At 39.7% G+C, this 25831-nt stretch overlaps 1 protein-coding gene and 1 pseudogene across 2 annotated transcripts in view; one reads left to right on the top strand and one right to left on the bottom strand.

Annotated features, from left to right (window-relative positions):
• The window catches only part of AFF4 (ALF transcription elongation factor 4), an 86102-nt gene that overhangs the window by 58727 nt on the left and 1544 nt on the right, over window positions 1-25831 (bottom strand). The window contains exons 2-4 of one of the 2 annotated variants that reach the window (XM_054717822.1): window positions 4237-4328; window positions 3693-3819; window positions 531-1325 (exon numbers count right to left, since the gene is read on the bottom strand). In XM_054717822.1, the coding sequence (XP_054573797.1) occupies window positions 531-1325; window positions 3693-3815 (918 nt within the window). In that variant the 5' untranslated portion in view covers window positions 3816-3819; window positions 4237-4328. The remainder of the gene's footprint in view (window positions 1-530; window positions 1326-3692; window positions 3820-4236; window positions 4329-25831) is intronic. The other variant, XM_054717823.1, reaches the window with a different exon arrangement.
• Window positions 6880-13684, top strand: LOC103290061 (heterogeneous nuclear ribonucleoprotein A1-like 3; annotated as a pseudogene).

The following is a 25831-nucleotide window of genomic DNA, read 5'->3' on the forward strand; positions in this document are numbered from 1 at the left end:
ATTTTTATTTTTATCCTCACCCAAGGATATGTTTATTGATTTGAAGGAGAGAGGGAAAGAGAGAGAGATAGGTGAGAAAAGGACAAGAGGGGGAGAAAGAGACAGAGAGAGAGAAACATCAATGTGAGAAAGATGTGTGTGCCCCGATCGGGGATGGAACCTGCAACTTAGGTATGTGCCCTGACCAGTAATGGAACCCACAACCTTTTGGTGTATGGGAAGATGCTCCAACCAACCAGGCCACCTGGCCAGTAGGAAATCTAAGATATTCATAGATCGTACTTTTATTCTATAACCAACTCATCATTTTAATGTTTGAAACAATGAATGATATTTTCTCTACTGCACAAGAGGGCAAAGCTAACAACTATGGATCTATTTGGAAGTCAATCACAAGTCTTCCTTTAAACTTTTACATTCCTTACTATTAAAACAGAGACAGTTCAAGTTCAACCATAATTTCATGGTAAACTGCTCCACAGTCACAATGTTAAAAAAAAAAAAAAAAAAGCTCTAAATGTGTGACTTACATCCAGTGGTTGGGAAGGTATTTTCAGCTTGGTGAGATGTGCTTTGCTGCTAGACTTCAATTCAGCCATGCTGTTGCCATGGGGTTGACTGCTGTAGTGCTCAGAGGACAGCTTTGGTTCCATGGACTCCTGTCCGTCCATAGGCCGTACATAGGCAGTGGGTTTCTGTAACATTGAACTGGACTTTGACATCAATGAAGGTGGGAAAGACTGATTTGAGTGCTGCCCACTTGAAAAAGATACACGGGAAGGAGAATCCCAATTTGCATCAGGGTCCCGAGGTGATTTGGAACGCTGATGTTCCTTGTTATGGTGATCATTCCCATGAGACCTGGAATGACTGGAGCTTAATGAAGAAACAGCCTGGGGTTTTCCAGGGCTGGAAGAGCGTGATTTGGAGTGTTCTGATCCATGCTGGCCTTTTTTCCGGCTACTGCTCCCACTACTGCTATATGAATCACGGTCATGCCTCTGGCTACTACTATTAGTGCCACCACTGCCACCTGCACTGGTCCGCTGGCTACTGTGTCCACTCTGTAAGCCTGAGGACCGTTTCTGAGACTGAGAAGTGCTGGGTGCAGGTCCTACAGGAGTCCATTTGCTACTCTGATGAGAGCTCCCATGTCTCTGTTCAAAGAAATTTGGGTTAGATTTTTCATCTGCTGTCGGTGGTACTGCAGGCTTGGGAAGTGCAACAAGCTTTGGTATAGATCTATCTCCTATGAAATCCTTCATTTCATCGTAGTTTCCAAGCATACTCTGAATACGACTTGATAGCTTATCTTCTTTACTAGTCTACAAAGAAATGTAAAATATAATTATATAATTAGCATAACTTGAAATAAGAGACACTTCTAAAGTGACTTTCCAAACTTCAAATGGAAAGGCTCTTACCTCATATCTTAAGGTTAACAACTCAAAGCAAACTCCAAATATATAATTTTTATAGTGAAAACAATGCACTGAAAGTGAAACACATTCATGCTAAAACACAAATATTCTATAGGACACTGAGAAATATATATAATAAGTTCCAGGAGGGGAAAAATACAAATTCACCAATAAATATACTGACACAGTACTGAAAATCTTTTCAAGAACAGGAAAAGTAATCTGCCTTTATGTAATTAAGTTCCAGGTCATCAGATTATTCATACACAGTCTAGGAAAACATTATATTCCTAATAATTTCTAAATTTAGTGAAACAAGTTATACCCAACTACTGTTTTTTAAATTTTAATTCCTCTATTACTTTGACTCATCAAATTAAGAAAAGTCCCAGTAACAAATTAAGCATAGAGAATCCATTGGTAAAAGTTTTAAATTCTCCCCAATAAATTTAATTTAAATGAATAAATAAATAAGTTTTAAATCCTAACTACTAATTCTGACCAATAAATGCTCCACTATTTGAAGTCAATAGTACATACTTTAAACTTTAAGAATTATTCTTGGATAATAAGGAAGTCCAAGATGTATCCAAGCTTTAGGACTCTTTCACATTCATACACATGGAAGAAAGTCTACCAATAACATTAAAAAAGGAAATCAAGACTGAGTCACTACTATTTTACTTTGTGGTTGGCATGAATCAAAAAGGACTTTAAATCATTTGAAAATCAGTATGATCCCTATTAAACAAGAGAGCTAAATATACAGCAATTTATAGACAATATCAAGATTAGAAATAAAATCCAATTCATTACAGCGTAATTACAAAATAAATGGTATATGATTTTAATCACTAATCCCAAATCTCAGGTTTTGTATTATACTCATATAAATCAGGTTAGTTTAACTGCCTTTATTAGAAAACCCTTAAAAGCTCTGAATGCATGGCTTTTATAGATCTCATATAATATCCATAAACATTAAATGTTCTAAGGATAAATTCAGGATATGCTGTTACATTTATTTATTTTTATTTTTTGCTGTTACATTTATATTTCATCAGAAAAAAAGTCTAACACAACTTCTCAATCTCATACTATGGCAATAATGGTCATTACTACTGTTATACATTGTATTATAGCTATTATACAAAATATGTCTTTAAAATGTAAAAATAGTTCAAATGAAACCCAAAGCCAAATCAAATATTAGAGACATTTGTGGCCACTACAGCTACATTAGTCATCAGAAGTGGTACCATTCAGTGTTTTATGTCATCCGAAATCAAGCACAATGGTAGTTATAAAAATAGCAATTGGTTCCATTTATTGAACAACTCTGACAATATGCTTTACTCTAAATCTGATATTGTTAATTAAGCATTAAATACATTAGAAAGAAAATCAGAGAATTTAGTATGTGACAATAGCAAAAGAAACAGATTGATACTGAAAATACATTTATTCAAACATACTAATAAGTCACTGAAACCTAGTTAATCAAGCAACGGAATAGACAGAAACAAAGAATCTATGAAATATATTCATTTTGATTGATATTATACCCAAAGAACCTAGGAAACAGCAGACAATGAAGATTGATTCACAAAATTTTAACTTAATTTAAGGCTTAAAAAGGTGAAATACCTGCCCAAAGTTAGTAGTAGAGACAGGAATACAGACATGAATGTTTGAGCTAATCCAGATCACATTTTCAAAATTAAAGGATAGCAATTGGGGGGAAGATGGGCAATGACAATGACTTCAGGGCCCTAGTAATACTCTATTTCTTGATCTAGATACTGATTATTATCAGGTTGTTCATGCTGTGAAAATTCTTTTAGCTATAACACAATTTGTATACTTTTCTGTATGCATGTTATACTCCAATAAAAGTATCCCAACAAAATAAATTCCATTCAGAGGAAATGTTATACATGATAACTCTTATCTAATATAAAAATTCAAGCTTAAACATTTTAAAAATAAAAACATCATAGTATTGCCCTAGCCAGTTTGGCTCAGTGAATAGAGCATCGGCCTGCGGACTGAAAGGTCCCAGGTTTGATTCTGGTCAAGGGCACATGCCCAGGTTGTGGGCTCAATCCCAGTGGGGGGGGGCATGCAGGAGGCAGCCAATCAATGATTCTCTCATCATTGATGTTTCTCTCTCTCTCTCCCTCTCCCTTCCTCTCTGATTAAAAAATAATAATAAAAAAATTTTAAATGTCATAGTATTGGGGGAAAAACATTCAGAGAAGGACAACTTACAACTTTGTATGGCTCAGCAAAGAGAGGAGAGCTAGGTGGGAAGGCGTCTTCACCCTGCTGAATTTCCTGATTCCGCCTTTCCCGTTCTTTCATACGCAGCACATTCCGGTCTTCACGGTTCATGTTGCTATGGGGAAAAAAACGCAATCTTTATATCACAAAAAAGAAAAGGAAAAATTAAAAGTTCTCTACTGATTTTGTCAGTTTAATGCTTCAAACGGAGATTCCCTTTCACCTTCCAAATAATAACAGGCATTAGTGCTGAAGATGGGTTTTGGCAATGATTTTATCACTTAATACCACCCCATTGAAACACTTAACCTTATCAACTTTTAAAGTATTCTGCTATCTAAAAGTCAGCTAAAACTTACACATTCAGAGAGAAGGTAGTACTTAAACCCAAATCCTTAATATTTCCTATAAGCCTTCCATGGCTTCCTCTTCAGAACTCTTAACTATTCTCTGTCATTAGAGGCATACAACCCACTCCCACCTACCACCCCCTCTCCCCAAGGTCCAGTGCTTGTCTCTACTTTGCATCTACCTTATCTTGATTTCTTTTTGTCCCAAACACAGCTTCCTTGGTGTCCATCCTTATGGCAGTTTGACCTCAGCTTTGCTGTTGCTCTAGATTCCCTAAAAAACGACATTTCTGCTCTAAATACATTAATATTTCAATTAACACCTCAATAAATGGCAAAACCGAGGCTTTCAGCAATAGAATCTAAAATTAACTTGGGTTAGTAACAGTAGTTGAAATTGTGATGGAAAAGAAAAAGACTTTTAGGGTGAAGGGGAAAATGAGGGTGTCATTTCTATAATCATGAAAGTACGGTATCTTTTCACTAAGAATAAACTAAGGAAAATAGTTGATTTATAGCAGCAGGGATTTTGGTTACATAGATAATGAAAAAGGTTTTCAAACCCTGGGACAAGGAATTATCAGGAACTCTGCAACACTCTTCCCTGGAGATAGATTAAACCACCTGTCCTAGTTTTACCAGTACTTATTTTTTAATTTTTATTTATTTCAGAGAGGAAGGGAGAGGGAGAAAGAGAAAGAAACATCAATGATGAGAGAGAATCATTGACTGGCTGCCTCCTGCACGTCCCCTACTGGGGATCAAGTCCAAAACCCAGGCATGTGCAGCACTGACTGGAATCGAATCCAGGACCCTTCACTCTGCAGGCCAACGTGCTATGCACTGAGTCAAATCAGCTAGGGCTGTCCTAGTTTTGATTTAAAAAAAAAAAAAAAAAAGTCCTGTTGGAAGCCAAAGGCAAAAATCAAGTTATACTATGTGCTGCATTTTTAGACTTATGATTTATAAATCAAACCTAATTTGAAAATTAAAGTCCATAAAGACTGGGGGAAATTTAATTGTAAAATTAGAATGGACAGCAAAGCCAATATACTCTTGAGGACTTTTGTAAGTGGTTAGAACAGTACAACATTCAAAGATAACCTTTCTGGTTTGCATAATTAGTACCTTACATTTAATATTTTTAAAAGTATTCTAAGTGTTCCAAATGTATATTCAAGTTGTTTCTTTTTTTTATTTTTATTTATTTATTTATTTTTTTAATGAATCTTTATTGTTCAGATTACAATTGTTTCTCCTTTTCCCCCCCATATCTCCCCACCACCCAGTTCCCACCCCCCCTCCCCTTACCTCCCCCCGCCACTGTCCTTATCCATAGGTGTATGATTAAGTTGTTTCTTATTTGTACAATTTTCTAATAAACTTAGAAAAGAATATAATAGTGAGTGTGTGCTTTGTTCAGTCTCCCTAGTATTTAGCACCATACAGAACCACAAAAAGTGTTAGAGTCTTCCTTTAATAAATATCATACAACATCTACACTTCAGTTTTCAGAGAATAAAACCAAAGACCATATATTATCCTCCAGCTCACTTGAAACAACTAATAATTGTATATCACTAACAATCAAGTTTCAAATAGACCTGTTAACCTATGGTGCTGGAGCACACAAAGTTATTGTATCTGAGAATTTAAGGGGCATGTTAACTAATGATTTCCTTACATTTCATAAATTCAATTCCTGAAAGATCAGAGAACAGAAATGCCTTCTTTAAACTATGATTTAATTTTATGTATTCAACAGCACTGAAATAATCATGCAAGAAATACTTGTACATTGATGGCAAAAACAGGTACGATTTCCATAATAAAATCCCTCCTATAATTACAAAAATCTTTGTTTTCTTTTCTTAAAAAATAAAAGTCATCCAACTGATTATTTCCTCTTTTAACAAGAATGCCAAGAAGCTCAGAACTGCCTGGCTGGTGTGGCTCAATGGCTGAGCACTGACCTATGAACCAGGAGGTTATGGTTCGATTCCCAGGCCAGGCACATGCCCAGGTTGTTGGTTCAATCCCCAGTGTGGGGAGTGCAGGAGACAGCCAATCAATAATTATCTCTCATCACTGATGTTTCTAAACTCTCTCTCCCTCTCTCTTAACTATCTGAAATCAATAAAAATACATATTTTTAAAAAATAAGCTCAGAACTAAATTAACTGATTATTTAAAAAGAACTAATATCCCAGTTGTAGTTCTTCTTTTCTAATTTTTTTCCTGATTTGACTTATTTTCGCATCTAATTTATAGCCTCCATTTTTTCCTCCTATATTTTCACATCAATATCTCAGCCTAACGTAAAATAAAGTTTTCCAAAAGCAATCATTCCAGTAATATGAACTCTCTTAAAAGTAACATAAAATTTAAATGAGTCAATTTGAAATATATCTTTGCAGTACAAAAACTATTTTATTGCATATCCCTCATGACACATGCAACTATTGTACTAAAAGAGGATTCAGTGTGTGTTTTTTTAAATTAGAAAATGGCTGTATCACAACAAAACCTATGGGACTGCTATATAAAAGAATTTTGAAAAGAAAACTTGTCAGGCACAGGCATGCAGGTGGGAAGATTGCTGGGTTCAGAACTGTGGAACCCCCGGAGTATTACAGGTGATTCTTAAAAGAGAATTCTCATCCTGATGGAAGAGAACTAGGTTAATTGAGAATCACAACTGTCAACATGAGTTCAATTAGTACTGCAGATGGTTCTGCTTCAGTGAAGCTGGAAAATACTACAGAAATTTGCAGTATTTGCAGCACTACCAACAGATGCCCCTGATAAAGGGTATGCTGTTCCTAATGTGGATCTACCACCTCTGTATTCGAGATTTCGATCTGGACCTCTTCAAGTCAAAGGTAATTCAGGTAGTTTAGTTATAAGCAAGAACTATTTGATAAGCTACATGGAGAGTGGCAACCGTGCTAGTAAAAATTCTCAAACATAAAACTTCTAGTAACCAAAAACCAACAAGGGCAATTATCTCTTAATTAACTTCTTAAATATCGTAACAAAGTAATGTAAACTTCTAAACTTCAATTGAACTATAAACAGTTGAGGTCCCAATTTAGTAAATGGAACAATTAAGGGTACCTGACTTTTTGTTCTGGTTATATAACACTAGTGGCCCGGTGCAAATTCATGTACATTGAAAGGAAATTAATTAGAAGAAATATTTTAATATTGCTATTCGCCTTTTCTCTATAATAGAAGTGTCAATCAAATTCACGACGATGACAGATTGAAACACACGCATGCGATTGGCGCCAGCGAGCTTTATATGTATTAGGCATGCGCGAGTCAACTTAGCCTTTTATATAGAATAAACTTACTAAATTAGCCTGCTTTCTGATTTAGCTAAAGTTTTTCCAGCCCAGTGAAGAACCCAAACTTCTCTTTCTGGTAATTGTCAGCAACACAGCAGTAAATATCAACACAAAGCACATTATTATTGTAAATCATGCAGGGCGAACAAAGGGTAAAATATTTAACTGCAGCAGTGTTTGACTATATTCTGCGCAGTGAGAAAACCTGAAGTCATTTTCAAGGTCCACCATTTCTTACTTATTTTCAGTCGGGTCAATATTCTAAGCTTTCTAAATCTGTTTTCCGGCTAATGAAAAGAAAATAGGATTCCACCAAGTCTCCTATCTACCTACTCCAGGACTTCTGTGAGGATCAAATGAGATGAGGCATGGGAAAATGCTTCATAGACATTTGGTTAAAGTGTGAAATGTTTCCACCTGGCTATAAAGCAAGTCGTGTTCCTGGGCTGCAGAAACTGCAAGGAGGCTAGTCGTCATTAGGAAGAGGAAGCTGGGCGTTGCTATGTGACGTCATTACCCAGACAGTTGGACACTTAGTATATTAGCCTTTTAGATATATAGACTAGAGGCCCGGTGCATGAAAATTCATGCACTGGAGGAGGGTCCCTCAGCCCGGCCTGCCCCCTCTCACAGTCCAGGAGCCCTCAGGGGTGGGAGGCGACCTGGCGATCAGGGGAAGGCGAAGCCCTATCACACCTCTGTTGCTGCCACTGCCTGCAGCACAAGCCTCGGCCGGCCCTGGTTACCTGAGCATTGGAGGCCCTAAGCAGCTGGGCAGCCACCATCTGAGGCTTGCCTGTGCCTTGGGCCAGCCCTGGGCAGCTGGGCAGCCGCCATCCAAGGCTTGCCAGTGCCTCGGGCCGGCCCTGAACGGCTGGGGGTGCTGAGGGGACTGTGGGACTCCGGAGGCAAACGCGTGGGGCTGAGGAGACTGGGTGCTGCCATCTTGTGGCTGTGGGCGCCACCATCTTTGAGGGCGTGGCAGTCAATTAGCATATTCTCTTATTGACTGTGGGTGTCGCCATCTTTGAGGGCGGGACAGTCAATTAGCATATTCCCTCCTTATTGGCTGTGGGCACTGCCATCTTTGCAACGGCGTGAGGGTCAATTAGCATATTCCCTCTTTATTAGATAGGATACTAGATACATGACTTAGGTAAATAACCTCCCTGGACCTCAGATTTATTTTGTTTGAACTGTCCATACTAATCTGATAATACGATTAGATGAGAGGAGTATTTGAATGTATTTGAGCATTTAACACTATACAAGATTAAAGTGTAAAATAAAGTGACTGCAAATGGGCACAAATCATTTTGGGGTGATGAAAATGTTCTACAATTAAAGTGTGGTGATAGTTGCATTACCCTATAAACTGATTAAAATCATTGAATTATACACTTAAAAACAAGTGCATTTTATGGGCTGCAAATTATATCTCAATAAAGCTGTTTTTTAAAAGGAATATTATCAGCCTAAAAAGGATCCTTGATTACTATCATTTGTTAACTCTTTCTCTACTTCCTGACCTTCCTGATAGGCTTCAGACCAGTACATTCCCTTAAATAATTGATGCTCCCCACCTTCTGCTTAAACCAACTGTTTTCCTATCAGAAACAACTGGGAGAGAAAGAAAACTAAGGTCTCACATCATCATCCTATATAAAAAAAGCCTAACATGCGAGTTCAACCGCTCGCTATGATGTGCGCTGACCACCAGGGGGCGGCGCGGAACATAGTGGGGGGTCAGCGACGCAGCGCTGACAGCGGGTGGCAGTGGAGGCACTGCCAGCCCCGATGGGCCCCAATGAGAGGACTGCGGCGGGATGGTGTAGCAGGTGAGCGGGTGGCGCCAGGCCAAGGTGGATGCGAGCGGAGGCCTGATCGCCCTGCCAATCACCCTGCAGACGGCAACCAGCAGCGGCGGCAGGGGGTGGGGCCACTGCCCAGCTCTCAGGCACTGAGGGAGCCAGGTGGGGGGCCCAGCCCCAAGCCATCGCCTTGCAGATGGCTACCAGCAGCTGGCAGGTCCTGATCGCCTGATCGGGGCCACACCTGAGGCTGGGTGTTGGCAACCGACCTCCCGCGGTGCCCAGGCAGGGGGCTGCAACCTCTCGCCAGCTACCTGGGGGCACGGGTGATGGGGACAGAGGTGCAGTGGGAAGATGGGGTGTCCGCCGAGCTCACTCTCACTCCCCCTGCTACCCTCCCCCAGGATGCCAGGGCTCGCACAGAGGGGAAGCCCCCCTGCTCAGGTGCTGGGCGCCCGCGAGGAGCCTGCCCAGCACCCACGCGGCCTCTTCCGGGTGAGCCAGGCTGCAGCCGCCAAGACCGCAGGGGCTGGTTGGGCTCCCCATGGGTTCACGTAGGAGCCAGTCTACGAAGCCAGCTGGGAGAGAGCGCACTGCCTACCCGGCTTCCTTGCGGCACTGCTGGGTGGCCCAGAGGCCCATGCTGTGGCCCGGCCCATGGTGTCCGGTTGTGCTCACCGCATCTCCAGGTGTGGACTCAGGCACCATGACTCAGGCAGAGGGGGTGCGGGCAGGGCCTGGGAGCCCAGGTGCTGCCCAGGGCCCAGAGGTCAGCTGGGACCTGCCCTTACACACCAGACGCTCGCGCTTCAATTGCCGGCCAGGCCTAGGGACCGCACCCGTGCATGAATTTTGTGCACCGGACCTCTAGTTTAAATAATATGGTGCTATTCAAAAGATAAAGGATATGAATGGAACAAATATTACAGTCTCTCAGGATCTCATATAATGAACCTGAACAACACTACAATAAACTAAACCTAACAGATAAGTATAGAACACTCCACTCATCAACAGCAGAATATACATTCTTCTCAAGTGCACATGTAACATTCTCCAGGAAAAATTATATGTTAGGCCCTAAAACAAGTCTAAATAAGTTTAAAAGGATTGAAATCATACAAAGTTTGTTCTCAGATCACAATGGGATGAAATTAGAAGAGAAGAAAAATTGGGAAATTCACAAATAATGTGGAAATTAAACTATACACTCCTAAATAACCAACTGGTCAAAGAAGAAATCACAAGGGAAATTAGAAAGTCCTATCAAATAATAAAAACAAAACCCTATACTAAACCTTATCAGATCAATTAAAGCAGTGCTTAAAGGAAAACTTCCTATTAATAAAAGCCTAATATGATAAGTGTCCAGTGGCCGTTCAACCAAAGTGTAATATGCTAATAATATGCAAAGGCCGCTCAACCACTCGCTATGATGTGCACTGACCACCAGGGGGCAGACAGTCGACTGGTTGACCAGTCACTATGGCATGCACTGATCACCAGAAGGCAGATGCTTCGACTGGTAGATTAGCTTGTTGCTGGGGTCCGGCCGATTGGGACTGAGCAAGATGGGCCGGACATGCCCTGGAGCCCTCCCAAGGTCCCTCCCCGCTGGCCAATCCCCGCGTCCCTCGCCAGCCCCGATTGTGCACCAGTGGGGTCCCTTGGCCTGGCCTGCGCCCTCTCGCAATCCGGGATCCCTCTGGGGATGTCAGAGAGCCGGTTTCAGCCCGATCCTGCAGACCAGGCCGAGGGACCCCACTGGTACACGAATTTGTGCACTGGGCCTCTAGTCTATACTAATAAAAGGATAATATGCTAATTATACCGGGTTGACCGGGACATCTTCCGGTCATCTGGTCCTCCTTCTGGACAAAGCCATCATGGTGGGGGCCAAGGCAGAGATGGTTAGGGGCAATCAGGCCTGCAGAGGAGCAGTTAGGGGCAATCAGGCTGGCAGGGGAGGGTGGTAAGGGGCGATCAGGCCGGCAGGGGAGGGTGGTTAGGGGTGATCAGGCTGGCAGGCAGAGGAGTTAAGGGTGATCAGGCAGGCAGGTGAGCGGTTAGGAGCTAGCGGTCCCGAATTGCGAGAGGGATGTCTAACTGCCATCCCCCGAGGGGTCCTGGATTGGAGAAGGTGCAGGCCGGGCTGAGGGACCATCCCCTTCTGTGCACAAATTTTGTGCACTGGGCCTCTAGTATAACTATAAACACTGATATTAAACAAGGAGAAAGATCTGAAATAATAAAGATTAGAATAGAAATAAATAAAATAGAGAATCTAGATATATAAAAGCCTAAGAGACTGGCCAACCGGCCAGTAGCTATAACGCACAATGACCACCAGGGGGCAGACGCTCAATGCACAGACATGGAAACAGGGAACGGACTGATGAATCTCAGAGGGAAGGGAGGAGGGGGGAGAGCGGGAAGAGATTAACCAAAGATCTGATATGCATACTAGAGGCCCGGTGCACAGATTCGTGCACCAGTGGGGTCCCTCAGCTTGGCCTGCGGGGATTGGCGGAAACTGGCTCTCTGATATCCCCCAAGGGGTCCCAGATTGCGAGAGGGCGCAGGCCAGGCCAAGGGACCCGGGCCTCTACTAGAAAAATAATAGAAAAAATAAACAATACCAAAAATTGGTTCTTAGAAAAGACAAGAAAATTGACAAACCTTTGTTACAATGACCAAGGAAGACTCAAATTACTGGGGACAACATTACCAACCTTACAGAAATAAAATTGGTTATAAGGGAATACAATTAAAAAACCCACAAAAACCTGTATGCCAACAAGTTAAATAATCTAAATGAACATAGTTCCTAAAAACACACAAAATTATGTTATTTTAAATTTTAAAACAGTTTAAAGTGGTGTTTGGAACCTGTTAACAATGTTTTCTTCAATGAGAAAGTCTGAAGAGGTCACAAGGCAGGGAAACAAAAATGTACATCTGGAAATCAAAACCAGCAGTAACAAAATATCAGGTCCCAATACATAATTTTGCACAGAAAGACCTTTGCCCCAAAATTTGTCATGAGACTTCTATGGCCTTCAGATTTAAAATGATGTAGTAAAAAACATGGAAGCAAAGATAATTCCATACTATTTTTGCTTTTTTCATCATCTTTATATTATTTCAATTTCTCATAATCATGTTTCATAATCGCTCTCAACTAGGCCCTCAAAATTTCCCAGAAATTTTACTATCTTTCTCTTTCCTATTCCTTACAACTATTTCACGGAGTCTATGACTCTCCCTCCTAATTTCCATTACACAAATGACTTGTCTTACTAGACAAAGATTAAAAACAGAAGACTAAAAATCAGAGAGAAATTGAGATACGTTGGTTAGATCATTTCTTTCTGCCGGTGGACACCGTTGAGTAAGCAACATTGAAGTTTCTCCTCCCAAAGTCATCATGTCTAAGTCAATCTTCCAAAGAACTGGAATAGCTGGGGAAGCTCTTTATTGGAGGTTTGAGCTTTGAAACAACAGATGAGAGTCTGAGGAGCCATTTTGAGCAAGGGAGAACACTCACTATGTGGTGATGGGTGATCCAAACACCAAGCACTCCAGAGGCTCGGGGTTTGTCACGTGTGCCTCTGTGGAGGAGGTGGATGCAGCCATGAATACAAGGCCACACAAAGTGGATGGAAGATCTGTGAAACCAGAGAGGGCTGTCTTAAAAGTAGGTTCTCAAAGACATGGTTCCCACTTAACTGTGAAAAAGACTTTTGTCAGTAGTATTAAAGAAGACACTGAAGAACATCACCTAAGAGATTATTTTGAACAGTATTGGGAAAAGCAAAGTGGCTGAAATCACAACTGACTGAGGCTGAGGCAAAAAAAGAGAGGTTTTGTTTTTATAACCTTTGATGACCATGCCTCTGTAGACAAGACTGTCATTCAGAAATACCATACTATATCAAGGGTGGGGGGGAGATAACATATGTAATACTTTCAACAATAAAGATTTAATATTTTTTAAAGAAATACCATACTGTGAATGGCCTCAAGTGTGAAGTAAGGAAAGCCCTATTTAAGCAAGAGATGGCCAGTGCTTCATTCAGCCAAAAAGGTTCAAGTGGTTCTGGAAACTTCAGAGGTGATCATGGGAGAGGTTTTGGTGGAAATGACTACTTTTGTCATGGAGGAAACTTCAGTAGTTAAGATGGCTTTGGTAGTAGCCATGGTGGTGGTGGATATGGTGGCAGTGGGGATGGCTACAATGGTTTTGGTAATGATGGAAGCAATTTTGGAGGTGGCATAAGCTTACAATGATTTTGGCAATTACAACAATCAATCTCAAATTTTGGACCTATGAAAGGAGGAAACTTTGGAGGCAGAAGCTCTGGCTCCTATGGTAGTGGAGGCCAATACTTTGCCAAACCATAAAACTATGGTGGCTATGGCAGTTCCAGCAGCAGCAGTAGCTATATGGCAGTGGCAGAAGGTTTTAATTACTTCAAGAAACAAAGCTTAGCAGGAGAGGAGAGCTGGAGAAGTGACAGGGAAACAGGTTACAACAGATTTGTGAACTCAGCCTAGCACAGTGGTGGCAGGACCTAGCTGCTACAAAGAAAACATCCTATATAATAAAAGGCTAACATGCAAATAAACTGAACAGTGGAACGACTGGTCGCTATGACACACACTGACCACGAGGGGGGAGATGCTCAATGCAGGAGCTGCTCCCTGGTGGTCAGTGTGCTCCCACACACTCAGCCAGAAGCCTTAAGCTGAGCTCATGGCTGGTGAGCAAAGCGGCAGTGGCAAGAGCCTTTCCCGCCTCTGTGGCAGCACTAATGTGCTACCCGCGGGGAGCGGGCCTAAGCCATCAGTCGGACATCCCCCAAGGGCTCCCGGATTGCAAGAGGGCACAGGCCAGGCTGAGGGACCCCCGCCCCACCCGAGTGCACGAATTTCATGCACCGGGCCTCTAGTGTTTTATTTACTTTTAAATATATTTTATTGCTTTTTTTTTTTTACAGAGAGGGATAGAGAGTTAGAAACATCAATAGGAGAGAAACATCGATCAGCTGCCTCCTGCACACCTCCTACTGGGGATGTGCCCGCAACCAAGGTACATGCCCTTGACTGGAATTGAACCTGGGACCTTTCAGTCCTCAGGCCAACACTCTATCCACTGAGCTAAACCAGTTAGGGCAGGGCCTCTAGTGTTTTAGATAATTCTCATGTGAATGTGTAAAAAAACTCGAGGACTGTATTTGTGACTAACTGTATAACAGGTTATTTTACTTTCTGTTCTGTGGAAAGTGGAAAGAATTCCAACAAAGGTTTTTAATGTAGATTTTTTTTTTGTACCCATGCTGTTGACTGCTAAATGTAATAGTCTGATCATGACACTGAATAAATGTGTCTTTAAAAAAAAAAAGTCAGAAAGAAATCCTCTCATCAACCAACCATCAACTTTCATAGTACTAACATCTGCATCCATTCTCTTCTTTCCCCTTATTATAAAAGAAAAAATATCTTTTTCTATCAAAGAATAAGTATGCCCATTTTGCTCTTTTCCTAGACCTTACTGACTCCTCTCCAGCAACTTCAACTTCAGCCTCTCTAATGAATCCTATCAGCATTCAAACATATTCTTTTTAAAAAAGAAAGTCTTGACCCTGTATTTCTCTCCAGCTACCACTCACTCTTTATCTTCTCTATTCTTGTTCATGGCTAAGCTTCTCAAGAGGACTCACTCTAAAGACTGAGCCTTTTTAATTCTCAGCATTATATTATGAGGTTAACCCATGTTCATTTATTTTCACTGTTGTGAATCCACACAATTAACTTATCTATTCTCTAATAGATATTTAGGTAGTTTCCCATTTCTCTGCTACTGCAAACAATGCTGTAATGATCACTTTTATACATATCTCTTTGTACCAATGAGTGAGAGTTTTTCTAGAATAAACACCTACAGATGGAATTGCTAGGTTTCAGGGTAGGAGCATCTTCAATTTTAGTAGATATAGACAAACTGCTTTCCAAAATATATCCAATCACTATTCAACACTACTGTTTTCAACTTCCCACACTCCACCCCTTTGCCAAGATCTTTAGTGATTTGCAAGTTGTTAAAGCTGACATTCTATCATTTTAGTTGACCTACCATTCAACACATTCAGCCACTAAGTTCCTTAATACAGTACTTCTGACTTCTGTAACCCTGGTCTTCCCAATTTTCCCAGTAATTCTGGCTCTTCTCCTTCAACCTATCAGATTTCTTAAAAGTTGATGCTCCTCTGTGCTCAGCCATGGGTCTTATTCTGATTCAGTCTACATTCTCTCCCACAATTTCATTGCTTGAAATACCATCTATATGCCTAGAATCCAAATACCTAAATATTCTCCACATCAGATCTTTCTCTTTTGAGATACAGACTGTATATCTAAGGACATTGATCATGTCCTTTGAGGAATCTCAATCTTAATATATCCAAAATTGATTTCTTGATGTTTTCCCCTGCCTCCACCAACTACTAATCCAGTGATCCTCTCCTACCAAGCAACTGCTCTTGCTGAATCCTCCCTTCAACCTCTCTCCATATCCAATCCATAATTACAGCCTCCAAAATATATTTTTAATTAATCTGTTCACTTCTTTCTCCACAGCCACTGTTCAAAACAAGCCATCATTTTATCTCCAACTTGGGAATGCTACAGCCTTCTAATTAAGGCTCCTAGTTCCCCTGGTCTCTCTCTACTCCACATTTCATACTACAGCCAAAGTGATGTCTTTAAAACACAAACCAGATCATGTCATCTAACCCCTGCTTTAAATTTTTTAATAAGCTTTCCACTTGCCTTAGGGTAAACTTCAAGGTCCTTAACATGGCCTACAGAGCCCTGATCTGACTTTCTACCTGATCTGATTCCTGCCTATTTCATCAGATTCAAATTATATCTTACAACTCTTCCCTCCCAATTCCCACCAGGGGCCTTTTAGGGGCTTCTTGAACTTGTGATGCTCTTTCCAGCTTCAGAAAATTGATGCATACATTCCCTTTTCCTTCAGAATACTTGATCACAAGTATATATTTATTTTTATGTTCATTAATATTTCCTCTCTCACTAGACAATAACCAGGGAATGTGTTTGTTTTGTTCAGCATTGCATATCTATACAATAACCTAGTAGACAATCACCTGAATGAGTAAACTAATGAATTTCACAGCATGGTTAGAAAGAAGACATTATCGCACTTACTAGGAAATAATACCCAGAGATCATGGTATTATTTACCTAATATCACAAAATACTGATATTTCACAATAAAAATAATCAGTACTTCATATTACATTAAAATCAGACACCATGTGCAAAAATTTAGCACTGTAACATTTGCATTTAATTATTTCATATAGGCCAGAACTGAAATATTTATTTGTCAAGCTCTACAACTTTTCCTTTAACTATAATTCAATTCACTTCCTCCATGAAGCTTCTCGGATAAAGCAAACCTTTATTTCCTCATCTTAGAAGCCAAACAGTATTACAAGTAATGCTTATCATGTAGTTAAGCAGTTATTCCATTGTTCAATAAATAATTTGAAACAGTATTTGCCAGACTGATTACCGATAAACTAGTATGTTCTTTTAAAAATACTAGACAATGTAAAACCTCAATTCAAGGAAAGAAATGTTTACTATATACACAAATGCTCACACTTAAGGGTAAGTCTAAGAATGTATGAATATTCATATTACATGTAACCAGCTGACTCCCTTTAGACAATATTTCTCTCAGTAATACTAAATACTCTTTCCTCTTGTTGTCCTACAGTTATATACCATGTACCTATTTCAGAACCAAAACCAAATCAAATTATACTTCTTTCATTAATATTTTAGAAATGTGTAAACCAAATTTAACTAGTGTAAACTTACCTCAAAAATTGTTGCTATCAAACTTTAAAAGCGTATGAACAACAACAAAAAATCAAACTGAGAAGCCTATTTTCATCTTCAAAGATAAATAAATGCACATAGAAAATGGTTAAAAGTAAAAATTTACAGTTCTTTTTATAGAAAAAAATCAATCTTTTGATTCAGATTATTTTATTTTTTTTAATATATTTTATTGATTTCAGAGAGGAAGGGTGAGGGAGAGAGAGATAGAAACATCAACGATGTGAGAGAATGATTGGCTACCTCCTGCACGCCCCCCACTGGGGACTGAGTCCGCAACCCAGGCAGGAATTGAACCTGGGACCTTTCAGTCTGCAGGCTGACGCTCTATCCATTGAGCCAAACCAGCGAGGGCTCAGATTATTTTAAAGCATACAAATATCTAAAACACACAAAAGCATCTTACTGGAAACTTCTGTAATGTATGCATTGGTAATTACTTTTACATTTTTATAAAACAAACTAAGAGAATCTTATGCAATAAAAGGATTTCAAGCTGTCTACAGTTCAATTCTTACCTATTTTTATAAAGCCTTCAGGATTTATCTGAGCCTGAAAATAACCTACATACATTCAGATCCAGATTTTTACTCAAATTGGCCCCGCTACTTAGTAGTCCCTTACTTCTTCCCATTTCTAAATTCATCTATTTCAAAGCTAACCACATATACCTGCTTCCAAAAAACACTCCATGCTTCCTCTGACTTCTTACTATAATGTTAATAAAAATATGTAAATATAAAATTAGGTAGGAACTCATTATGTTTATAGCTCTTACATAACAGTAAAACTAAAACAACTTTAAAATCTAAATATAAAACAAAATTTTAAGTAACATGAATGTAACAGATTGTGTTGATTTACAGAATCTAGACCAATGACATATTCAATCCTGGAAATATGTAGTCTCAAATCTGGTTCTATATTTTTAAACCACTTCTGTAACTTGACTTCAATAATACTAATTCAGAAAATGCTTATAAATATGTTATACAAAATGGACTTAATAACTGTGCTTATTTGTTAGTTTGGGAAATACAACTTTATACACCAGACCAACTAGTAGTCCTTAAGTGTCTATGTTAAAAAGGTCTCACTTGCTAACTTGTTCATTTGTGGCAATCTTGTTCATTTGTGGTTTCCTACCTTATCAAAGTCTACATTAAATACATATAAAGTATATAAACCACTGCTGAAGTTGGAAACACAACACCCATACTGCAAATTGTTTTGTGTTGATGAATTACAAAGATGGGTTCCACCAGAAAGGTGAAAATATGACACCACTTACTATGCCAGAGTTCTTTCAGGTTTGGCCTGCCTATACTAACACATACTATGACATGGTCCAATTTTACCCTCCAACTTTCCCTTTTGAGCCACTGCAATATCATCTTAGTACAAGGGACTATAGCTTGGCACAAACACAATAAACAAAATCTAAACACAGCAACAAACTCCCAAGGGAGTATTTCGCTATAAAGCAGTCCCTAAGAAGTTACATAAAACTCATTAATGTCTAAGTATCCCCAGGTAGAAGAATACTACAGAAAATGGAACACTACTAAGGAGTTTAAAGTAACAAAATCAGATTTGCAGTTTCGAGGGAAAATCATTCTGGTACAGGGTATAGTAGATCAGACTGGCAATAAGGAAACAAATGAGAAGATTGTTGCAATAATCCAGGTGAGAGTTGAAAGCTTTGGATTAAGGCAGCAAATGCAGAGAAAGGTTTAGATTCAAAGATGTTAAGGAAGTAGGATCTTGGGAAAGCCAGATGTGAGAAGTAAAATAGAGGAGTCAAGGACAATTTGCATGTTTCTAGGAAAAGTGATGATAGTGGTACATTCTCCAAGACAAGAAAAAGAGCAGAATTGAGGGTGAGGGGATTGAGAAGCGGCAGAATAGTTAATCTGTACATAATGAACATTATAGGGACTATCTGACCAGCTTCTGGCTTCACTTCACCCAGATTTTTTGGAAATTCTCTCCCCCATTTACATAACTGTACTAAAGGCAACCATGTTACAATGTAACATATAGTGTGATCCTCCCTTTAGGGTAGACCTGGTCAAGTCTGATTCCCTAACTAAAGCTAGGCTAATGCCCAGATCCCACCTGTTTGTGTATGTGTATTTGTGTGTATACTGTACATGCATGTGTATCTACAGTAAAACAAAAACCCATAACAACTACCACAGTAAATAGGGTCATTATAACTAACTGTTCAACCCTAAGGCAATCCTCAGACCCAAATGTCCACGAAGGCCCATTTGACCTGCTAAAACAGTAGTCAACAAACTTTTTTAAAGCCTCCTAGTAAATATTTTAGGCTTTGTAGGCCATATAGTCACAACTACTCAACTCTGCCTTTGCAGCAGCAAAAGCAGCTACAGATAATATATAAGCAAATAGTTGTATTTATGAACATTGAAATGTGAGCTTCCAAAAAAGTATTTCCTATAATTTTCACATGCCACAAAATATTCTTTTGATTTTCCCCACCATTTAAAAATGTAAAACCATTCTTAGCTCACAGGCCATACAAAAGCACACAGCACTATGTCAACTAACCATAGTTTGCCGCCTTGTAATAAGGTGACATAGATCTGTCCTCCCCTAACACTCCTTCCAACTGCCCTATTAGTAGTGGTAATCTTAATCTAAGACAAAAATCTTCCCAGTGGACAGAACTGAAAAATCTTCATTTGGCTAAAAAACTTATTCCATTTTCAAGGAAGACAACAAATGTAGGCCCCTATAATTTGCTGGTTGTATCATTGACCTTATACCATACCTGTCTAGTAAGATATGGTGTTAAGTTTTGCAACAATATCTTCCTCTGCCCTCCTCTCATAAAAGTTTTAGTTATTTTGTTTCCCAACCACTGTGTATCAGTTATGTTAAGGATGATTAAATTTAGTTTTTAGAAACAATTTTCAGACATGTGACAAAGCATATCTAGGCCTGATTAACAAAAGATCTCACCTTTAGAACCTGAACTCAGAGAACAATGACCTATGGATGTTATAGCCAGATGTGAATTTGGGTAGTCTCCTTAGAAGAGATAAGGTTGTTTGCTGATATATATAAATTATGTTTTAAAAATATTTAATATGGGAAAACGTAGGACTAAATAGCCATGGGATGAATGAGGTGGCCCAACTAAGTTTATCTCTTCTTTTTTATTATTGATTTTAGAGAGAGAAGAAGGGAAGGAGGAAAGGAGAGGAGAATACTGATTTGTTCTACTTGTTTATGCATTCACTGGTTGAGTCTTGTATGTGCCCTCACCAGGGATGGAACCCACAACCTTGGCGTATCAGGATGACACTCTAATCAACTGAGCCCACCCAGCCAGGGCCCCAAATATGTTTTTTGTTTGTTTGTTTAATATATTTTTATTGATTTCAGAGGGGAAGGGAGAAGAAGAGGGAGAGATAGAAACATCAATGATGAGAGAGAATCATTGATCAGCTGCCTCCTGCATGCCCCCCACTAGGGATTGCGCCAGCAACCCTGGCATGTGTCCCTGACCGGAATCGAACCCGGGACCCTAAGTCCGCAGGCCGACACTCTGTCCACCGAGCCAGACCCGCTAGGGCCCAACTATGTTTTAAGAGTACCCTTTACTGCACTTCTCTCTGGGATAGTGCAGCTAAAGCATCTTAATACAATGTAGCCCCTCAGCCAAAGTTATGGTCTAGAGATGGACACATAATCTAATGAGTCCCTTTTCCTAGGTCAGTCTCTCTCTGATAGCAGAAGATACAAGATTTCAAATTCAGAAGATATTAGTGTTAAAGTTGGTCTGCAGCAAGAGAACTAGCTGAATATACAAAGAACCCCTCCATCCAGCTGTTCCTGAGTTCTAGAATTTGTAGGATACCCAGTATGTTCCCAATAAATTATTTTGGCTTAAGGTAAGTATATGCTACTTTCCTAAATAAAACAAAGTGCCTATTAGACAAACTAAAGGGGGATATTCAGTTGGATGAAAGAGTTCTGGTGCTCACAAAACACTTAGAGATGATAGCTACGCAATACAAATGGATGATATTACCCAGAAGAGTGAAGAAGAAATGACAAGGCTAAAATCCAGAATACCAATCTCAAAGGATTACCAAGAATTAAAAATCTGCAAAGAAGCAGTTAGTAGGTAGAAAGGTAGTAAATGAACAGTCATCAAAATAAGGAAGAAAACAGTATCAAGGATCAAATGATTAACTATCAAGTACAAAAAGAGGTAGTAAACAATGATTACACAAGTTGGCAATATAAAAGACACAAGTGGCCTTGGTAAGAGCAATTTCCAAGAGCAATGACTGGCATGATATGAGAAGTCAGGCTGAAGGTGCACACTACCTACAAAGTATTCTTGCCATTAAAAAAGTATCAAGCGTGATAGTCTAGCCAGTGTTGCTAAATGGTTAGAGCCTTAGTCAGAGCACCAAAGGGTCTCGGGTTCCATTCCTGGTCAAGAGCGTGTACCTCAGTTGCAGGTTTGATCCCTGGCCCTAGTCAAGGCAAGTTCGGGAGGCAACCAATCAATATGGCTCTCTCACATCTCTCTTTTCTTCCCCATCCATCCCTTCCTTCCACTCTCTCTAAAAAGCAATGGAAAAAATAGTCTCAGGTGAGGAGGAAAAAATAATTTCAAGCCTGAATCAAATCAAGCTCCTAAATGTAACTACTAATTTAGAGGAAAAACGGGGGCAAAGAAACATCTATAATAATAATATGCTAATTAGACCAGACAGCTGGACAACCTCCCGGACAAAGCCGGGGCTGCGAGGGCCGAGCCCTTTGCACAAATTTTGTGCATTTGGGCCTCTAGCTAACTGTCCCTCCAACCGGTAGCTATGATGTGCACTGACCACCAGGGGGCAGACACTCAATGCAGGAGCTGCCAAGCTGCAGTGACTTGGCAGTGGCAGTTCTCGGGTGAGGCACCCTGGAACCAGAGGAGGGAGCCTGATTCCTTGAAGGGCTGCGTGATTCCACCTTCGGCTGTGGGTAATGTTGCTGGGGCACTGTCAGCCCTGAATCTGGTTTACTGCACACTTGCATTTGCGTGCCATACCCTATATGACAGCAACTTTGTAGAGTGCCCTCTCGCACTCTGGGACCCCCCCAGGGGATGTCGGAGAGCCAGTTTCTGCCCGATCCCCGCAGGCCAGACCGAGGGACCGTCTACTCTGCAGATGCCCTTCAAGCCACGGTGCCACCCCAGGTGCGGCTGGCCAGGGAGGGAACCCGGGAGGTTGGCTCCAGGGCGGGTCTGGCCCATCTCACCCAGTCTCGCCCCACTGGCCACCTTCTAATTAATTTCCTTTCAATGTGCACAAATCCATGTATCAGGTCACTAGTATTACATGAAACCACAGCAATGCAATCAGCACAATCCAGACTGTGAGAAATCTCATAGGGCAAAAACCTGGTTTCTTTAACAAACCAATTGTATGGGAACAATAACAAAAAGACAGCAACCAATAGAAAGATTGGGGGGGGGGGGGAGAGAAGGTTGAGACACATACCTCCAATGTAATATAGTATGTCCCTTTATTTGGATTCTAACTCAAACTGTTAAAACAAAGCAAAGCCCAGCTGGTATGGCTCAGTGATTGAGTGCTGACCTATGAAACAAGAGGTCACAGTTCCATTCCCAGGCAGGGCACATGCCTAGGTTTCAGGCTCAGTCCCCGGTGGCAGCCTATCAATGATTCTCTCTCATCACTGATGTTTCTATCTCACTCTCCTTCTCCCTTCCTCTCTAAAAACAATAAAAACACACTTTTTTAAAAAAAAAGCAGAAACTATAATCAAGGAAATCTGAACACTGACTGGGTATGCAATGATAATAAGAAATTAGTGTTAATTTTTTAGTGAAATTTTATATTGGATTATTGTTTTAATCCTTATTTTTCAGAGATACATAATGAAATAGTGTAACAATTTTATTTTACTTTACTAGTGTGTCTTCCCTAATACATTGTGTCCCGTGTCACCCAGCAGGCTATAGCCCCAGAGTTAACTGCCTAACAAATAATTAAGGGAGATACAAAGTGATACAGGATTCCAGGGAGGTAGGTCACAATTGGAGTAGAGTGAAGAATTAAGCAAAACTTTAGGAAGGCAATGGTATTTGCCCTGGGCCTTAAAAGATGGTAAAATTTTAACAGGTAAGGAACGAGAGAAAAATGATATTCCTGATGGAAAAAATTAAAGCAATTGCAAAGAGGTGGGAAGGCCTGTCTATGCAGCGTATTCACCTGTACTCACCTCTCCATAAAACTGTCCCTACCCTAATGAGACATGAAAACAAAAACTCGAAGTGAAAAGTCATAACTCTCTAGGCAGCTCCAAATTGACAAAATCATGGGATACCCATTCAGGCTCCAAGCAGCCCCAGGGGGGAGTTCTTGTCCAGTCCTAGGACAGATCATGACAATATCTGGATAGCCAAACCATACTGGCTGTCTAGGGCAGTGGTCGGCAAACTCATTAGTCAACAGAGCCAAATATTAACAGTACAACGATTGAAATTTCTTTTGAGAGCCAAATTTTTTAAACTTAAACTATATAGGTAGGTACATTGTTATTAACTTAATTAGGGTACTCCTAAGCTGGCCTTTGCTAACAACTCAAGGGGCCAAAGAGCCGCATGTTGAAATTTCAATCGTTGTACTGTTGATATTTGGCTCTGTTGACTACTGAGTTTGCCGACCACTGGTCTAGAGCAATCTATTCTGTCAATCAATACCTGATTCCCACTCCCCCCACCCCCCCACCCCCACACACACACTTTGGGAAAAGAATACATGGAGTTCTTTTACCTATCCTAGGAAATAATGATCAAAATGAGTAATTTAAAACAGTACCCACTAAAAGCCACCACCATGGCTCATTAGGGAGATAAAAGTTACATGAAATGCCTTTCCTCAGGTTACAGATTTTTTTAATGATAGCTGATGAAGCAAATATATTTTAAATAAGATTTTTTTTCTTCAAAAATAGACTAAGTAGTCCCAATATTAAAATATTTTTGGAATATTTTTGAAATGGATTCAGTGGTTCTAACATTTTCTACGTGCCAGTATCATTAAAATTCTCAGGATATGATGCCTGTGAAAAATGAACATCTAGACAAATAGGAATGTACATGATCAGCCAAAAAACTCAGTAATTGGAATGCTTATTACTGCCCTCTTCCATGTACTGGAGTATCACTTCAAATAACCAATACAAGTGGGTGTAGGGAGATACTGTCAAGTAGAGATGCTTTTCTTAAACTAAAGTAAAAAGCAGCAAGGTAACAGGTCAGATTAGCTTTAAGCAGTTTTAAGTCACTGACTACACCTTACTTCACAATAACTGAGACTGGTATACACCTTCCCAGAAATCAAATGTAATTATTCCAACTTATAAGAAGAAATAGCCCTGGCTGGTTTGGCTCAGTGGATAGAGCATTGGCCTGAGGACTGAAGGGTCCCGGGTTCTATTCCGAGCAAGGGCACATACCCGAGTTTCAGGCTCGATCCCCAGTGTGGGGGTGTGCAGGAGGCAGCTGATCAATGATTCTCTCTCATCATTGATGTTTCTATCTCTCTCTCCCTCTCCCTTCCTCTCTGAAATCAATAAAAATATATTTTAAAAAGTAAAATAAAAGACTATATAGATATATTTTAGTGATATCTATCACTATATAGTGATATCTATCTCTTTTAAAAAAGAAGAAATAAAACAAGAAATGAGTAAAACATAATAATTGGGGGTTCAAAAACTGGGAAACCTTTATATTATATAGGAAAGATTTTGTGGTAAGATATCTGTAGAATAGAGCTAAAATAATAAAATTTAAGTCAATTTTTATAATTCACACTGTACTTCTGGGTCACTGCACAGGTGTGCCTTCATTACTTAAAAAATGCCTCTGATTTTCTGAAAAATACTACAAAGAAGACTCATATATTTTGGACTCTATTCTAAACCAGTAGATGGCCACAAAAGGAGAAATACCTGTTTTCTTTGTTCCTCTCAGGTACACATTCAACCATTACATTTACCTTAACTCTTCAAAAAAGGTAAGATACATTATTTTTAGAAGGCTTCATCTTCTGAAACTGACAGTCACATTTTCCTCTACAAATACTGATCACTTGCTCATATAGCTTTCTTTAGATTACCTTTTTGTGAAATCATAGGTTGGCTATCACATTCAAATTCAATCTACTAATTGTATAAAATATTGGGGAGGATAGAGAGAGGTATAAATAAAGTTCTTGCTCTAAAGACACTACAACAGACCTATAATAAATTGCAATGCAAAGCAGAAAGTATCAGCTGTTACAAAAGGAGATACAGTAACTCAAAGAGCACAGAAAAGAGAATGTATGTCATCTGACAAGTAGAAAGTGAATCTGAATGAAAATATTTTTATCTTTAAGAATTCTTAAGTACATAGCTTCACCAAAAGCACTGTAATCACCTTTATACCACAGAATTGTAGACACTTTCCAATTAACACAGCTAAGCTCCTTTTTTTTTTTTTTTAACCAAACAGTAAAAGCTGGGTCATTCACAGACATCCTATCTTGTCCCCATTTGACACAAAATTTTATTTAAAGTAAAATTTGCCTACTGTTCCTGTAGAGCTAACAAACACCAGTCATCAGCCTGCA

Source organism: Eptesicus fuscus, chromosome 6 (assembly GCF_027574615.1).
Source record: "Eptesicus fuscus isolate TK198812 chromosome 6, DD_ASM_mEF_20220401, whole genome shotgun sequence".
NCBI lineage: Eukaryota > Metazoa > Chordata > Mammalia > Chiroptera > Vespertilionidae > Eptesicus > Eptesicus fuscus.